The sequence below is a fragment of the Montipora capricornis genome, chromosome 13 (assembly GCF_036669925.1).
Source record: "Montipora capricornis isolate CH-2021 chromosome 13, ASM3666992v2, whole genome shotgun sequence".
NCBI classification, from domain to species: domain Eukaryota; kingdom Metazoa; phylum Cnidaria; class Anthozoa; order Scleractinia; family Acroporidae; genus Montipora; species Montipora capricornis.
Window position 1 is genome coordinate 24,619,874 of NC_090895.1, and position 5,000 is coordinate 24,624,873.

General features: G+C 38.5%; 1 protein-coding gene across 1 annotated transcript in view; it reads left to right on the top strand.

Annotated features, from left to right (window-relative positions):
• The window catches only part of LOC138030221 (fibroblast growth factor receptor 2-like), an 82,595-nt gene that overhangs the window by 13,264 nt on the left and 64,331 nt on the right, over nt 1-5,000 (top strand). Inside the window, exons 5-6 of the mRNA XM_068878101.1 lie at nt 134-436; nt 3,805-4,095. Coding sequence (XP_068734202.1) covers nt 134-436; nt 3,805-4,095 — 594 coding nt within the window. The remainder of the gene's footprint in view (nt 1-133; nt 437-3,804; nt 4,096-5,000) is intronic.

Consider the following 5,000-nt stretch of genomic DNA (forward strand, 5'->3'; position numbering starts at 1 on the left):
TTCTGTGTGCAGCTGTAATAGGCTGTCTGGTTGGGGTTACTAGTTCTGGCAACATTCTGGTACATGTAAAAAAATTAAAACTGTACAACTTTTCACTCATTTTTGATTTATTCTTTTACTGTTACACCATCAGATCCGTCGATCATTATTCAGCCTGAAAGTGCCTCAGTGCTTCGTGGAAAGTCAGTCACTCTGTCATGTGGTGTGGTCGGCAGTGACATGTGGAAACGTGGACGAAGAATAACGTGGACGAAGAATAACAAGAAGTTGAAGCGCGATGCCTACATAAGATACACCCATCAAATGTGGAGAAATGTGCACATTTTTTCACTAACTATAAACAGAGTCAAAAAGCACCATCGTGGAAAATATCGCTGTGTAGTCACAAATGCACAGGGAATCGCGAGGAGCGATGTGGCCAGGGTTTCTTTAACTAGTAAGTTGCAGGTCATGGCTCTTTGAAAGGTTCTGTAGTCGCAGATCTGAGAGCGGAAGTCCCAGACGTCAAACATCTGGCAGGGCTTCTGACAGGGTGTGCGGCTGCGGGACCGCACAATAACGCACAATAGGCCTTTTGCAACTAACGATCACATGGTACAAAATCCGCCATGCAGGAGGGCAAGCTCATTATTATTCTCCCACTGGGACATTAAGGGTGCGTTCGATTGACCTTATTCCGGAATAAGAATACGTGGAGTGATGATTAAAACGATATGTTTGGCGCGTTTCAAAGCAGCAAGGATAATAAAAATATGTTTAAAATAGCATTTTAGCAAATGCTTGACAATTTTAATGTGAATCTCCGTAAAAACGATGGATTTCTAACTAATATATTCCATGTATTCCTATTCCGGAATACGGTCAATCGAACGCACCCTAAAACAAAGAGATCTGAACCAGTCAACCTTGACTTGCCCTTGTTTTAATGTCCCAGTGGGAGAATAATAATGAGCTTGCCCTCCAGCATGGCGGATTTTGTACCATGTGATCGTTAGTTGCAAAAGGCCTATTCCTAGAAATCCACAAAATCCCACACAATACTGAGTGATGTGCTTAGAGTTTTTATACCTGCAAGTTTTATTGTTTATAACCAAGATTTTTAGAACCTTTCCAGGCGACTTTCAGACCATTTCCTTATCGAAAACACCTTTGTTTTCTCTCAAATTGTCGAACAGCTTCTGCGAATTGATTACAAAAATACGCAAGGCCTAGGCCTTCTTTGTACATGTAGCTCTGCGTGGTCCTCAGGAGACTAGCGTGGTTCTACTTCATCGGCGTTATACCTGTGGCTTTTCTTCAATGCCCAAAACTCACGTTGTACGTTGTTTAGGTTAATTCTTAATTAACTTCAACCTGTATGAGGAAAATAAGCTATGTAAATAACGATGTCTTTCAATTCCTACTGAAGGAATTCCACAACGATACAAAGTTTAACGTAAAGAGGTAAGAAACAATTTAATTGATGTGAGATAACCTCAAACAAATAAACTTTCACACTGGCATGAATGTACAGGTACATGTATTGTATTCCTTAAGAAGCTAAGGTTTTTTTAAAGACAATTATTAAAGAATAACAAAATTAATACGTAAAAAAACGATCGATGTTTCGACTGCTCATCGGGTCAACCCTATTTTGTTTTAAAAAAAAACATTGCAAAATCCCGCACAATTCACCCCACAATTTAAGTTTTTTCCCGCACATTTTGCCTCCAAAATCCCGCACATTTTAAATTTTTTTCCCGCACCCTGTCAGAAGCCCTGATATTCTGGACATCTGTAATGTCAGGATCATTTTCTTTCCATAATGCCCATTAATAATAATGATAATAATAATAATAATAATAATAATAATTGTTGTTGTTATTATTATTATTATTATTATTATTATTATTATTATTATTATTATTATTATTAATGGCTTTATTAGTAGTACATCCAAGAAGCCCCTGTTGTTTCAAAAGTGGATAGCGTTATCCATATCCACTGGTCAACTCAATTGGTTTTGCTGGTGTTTATCTGCTGGATAGTGATTTATCCGGTGGGTAGCGTTATCCACCTTTTGAACAGCCAATGCCAGGTGGTTCTTTGTGTACCAATAAATTAGTTATTTAAGTTAACTCAATTCAACTTAAATCAAACAATGCTTTTTGAGGAGAGGGGAAAATCCTGTGTCCCAGAAATTTACCAGGTGCTCCTAGATGATGCTATATACCATAAGTAACTTCCCAAAGTAACACCTTGAAGTAACTCCCTTTTAAAGGTAACCTTATGTTGTTTGGGTGGCATGATTAATCCGAGGCTGGGGGTAGGGGTAGGGGATGAGGAGTAGGGAGTGGGGTTAGGGGGTGAAGGGTTAAATAGCTGAAGAATGCTAACCTTAGGCCTAAACACTATGGGTAATATAATGTTTAGGCCTAACCACCCCCAGAATAGTCATGCCATGTTTGGGTGTCAGTTCAAAGCAAGGTCCCTCATTTATTGAAAAGTTTTTTTTTTTTTTTCACTTGTTTTGTTGTTGAACATTGTGTTCAGAGCAGGGTTTGAACAGCAGTGACAGCACTTATCTTCCTCCAAATTGGCCTGGAATTAATTACTCAATTTGATGGGTTGTTAATTTCTTGGTTCTCCACTCGGCCCAAATGTAAAAAAATGATATTTTTGCACTCCTAATTGAGTGTCTGGGTGTTCTCTGTGTTTGTGGTCTGCCCGTGCATGTTCCAAGCACAAGAAATCGAGAAAAGGGGTTGTCAGTTGGGTCCAAATCTGCACCATCTTGAAACATCGCAATAGCAGCCAGCATTCCAAGCTTTTAGAATGATGTTCTTGTTTTCTGAGAGGACATTACTTTGCATTTCGGGGGAATTTTGTGAAAAGAATAAGTGACATCTGTCATCTGGTAACTCAATGCCCAAACTTGCCTGTAATCTTTCGTCACTTTGCTAAAAAAAGGTAAAAATATTTACAGATAGGTTGAATTCTCCGAAATTTGAAAAGATGATTGCTAACTGTGCCCTTACATGTATATGAGTATATCGCTTACTGATATCTTTCTTTCAGTGTAAAATGAGTAAAGCCTTTTTTGAACAAACACAAGAACAAGTATCCATGCCAAGTTACTTTCAAGGTCTTTTTATTTTTTTAAGGGGCTTTGGCACACAAAGTGATGTAATGTCATGACATCCAAAATGCCCAAAAAGTAGAATGAAACATTGCAATAACCACTCAGAGTGTGACGAGCCTCAACGTGGCCACAGGTCTAATAAAGTTTTTTACAAATTATTCACCAATAAGGGTGTGCGACTTTGATTGACAGTCACGCCTCCTTGTAAAGTTTGTATGGTTGTAAGTTGAACACCGTTGCATGGGTTGTTGAGTTATTTACATGAAGTTGGCAAATGGAAAAGTTTGTTGGGTGGCCATGGTAAGGCGCGTTGCATTGTAAAACTGTTGAACAACATAAAAGAAATGCAGCAAAAGGGAAGAAAAGCATGGATGGACACAATTGTATTGCAGATTGAAACGGATTGCATTTGCGTAATCTTTGATGCTTTTCAAGTTTATGGCAAGTCACCTGAATAAATGTCGTTTTTGCTCACAATCCTCTTTTTGGTGATGTAATGATAATTTTATCAGTAAAGGAATTCCACATAACCATTTTCGAGTTTTAAAGTCTCGGTTACTGTAACTAAAGATTTCGCCGAATCACCCTAAAATAACATTACATAGCCCCATTAAATCTAGCAACGATGCTATCTCATGGCCATACTGGAGTCGTGTTGTAACTATTGGGTCTTTTTTCTATAGGGTCAGCTACTCCACTTTCAGTCACTGCAGTTCAGCCATTCATTATTGCAACAGGAGGCTCTGATGTGGAACTAGAGTGCATATTTAATGGCAGTGTGACTTCAGGCATCACATGGTATAAGGACAGAGTCAAGGTCACTTTATATAGAGGACATGAGCTCATTGTCAACAACAAACATAAAGCTTTTTTAACATTAACTGAGGTCACACCATCAGTTGCTGGGAAATATGTCTGCAAGGGAAGCAGCCCTTTGGGTAGTGCTGAGGCAAGCATTTCATTGGTTGTAAAAGGTAATTCAAGTTAACAATGTTTCGCAGGGTTACAATGATAGCAGTATTTAAAGAGGGTCACACGAAAAACTTAAAGAGGCAGTTTCGCGGTTTTGTGCATGTCCAAGCTTTGGTAAATCTTCCCATCTGTTACTGAACCAGATAATGTTCATAAATCACTGAGAGTATTACAGCAAATACACTGAATAAATACCCGGTAAGGCTCAAATTTGGTGGAAGATACTGTGGGTTTACACAGAAAATATTAAATTTAATTTTGGCTTCAAATTTATTGTACGGGTTGGACATTTTTTTTATTCTACACACGAGTTGTCATAACGCACGTCAGTTATCTGTTTGCATGCAGTAGGTTCATGCATTACACAAAGGGAACGACTGCAAAAGTAATTCCAGTGAGTAATTAATTAACGCTTCTATGGCATTGTTTCCTTTTCCTGCATCAGTGCCTTCGATTGTTTCAGTAACAATGGAATTAATTAGGCTGACGTGACACTGTTCTGTTTTAGCCTCTATTGTCCACAGACAAGGCGTTCAAAGCATGTACTCCTCAGTATTGAAAGGATCTTTGTCCAGTCTTGGTAGATAGCTTAGGTATGGAGAGGTTTCCACTTGCAGCCAATCTGGTGTTAAATTGTTGTCTGTCTTTGACGTATTTGAAGCATTCTGCAGATAATCAGGGCTAGATTTGTCAATTACTTTATACATTAATATAGAAGTGAAGTAGTCTATGCATTGATTATTCCGCAAGCACTGGATACGTGGTGGTGGTAAGTAGCCAGCCAACAAGGCGTGGAGCGCCGAGTTGGCTATAACCAGTCTCACATCCAATAGGTGCGAATGTAATATCTGTTTTATTAAATTTTCATTAAATTTTGAACAGTTTTACTTTAGAGCGGTTTTCAATA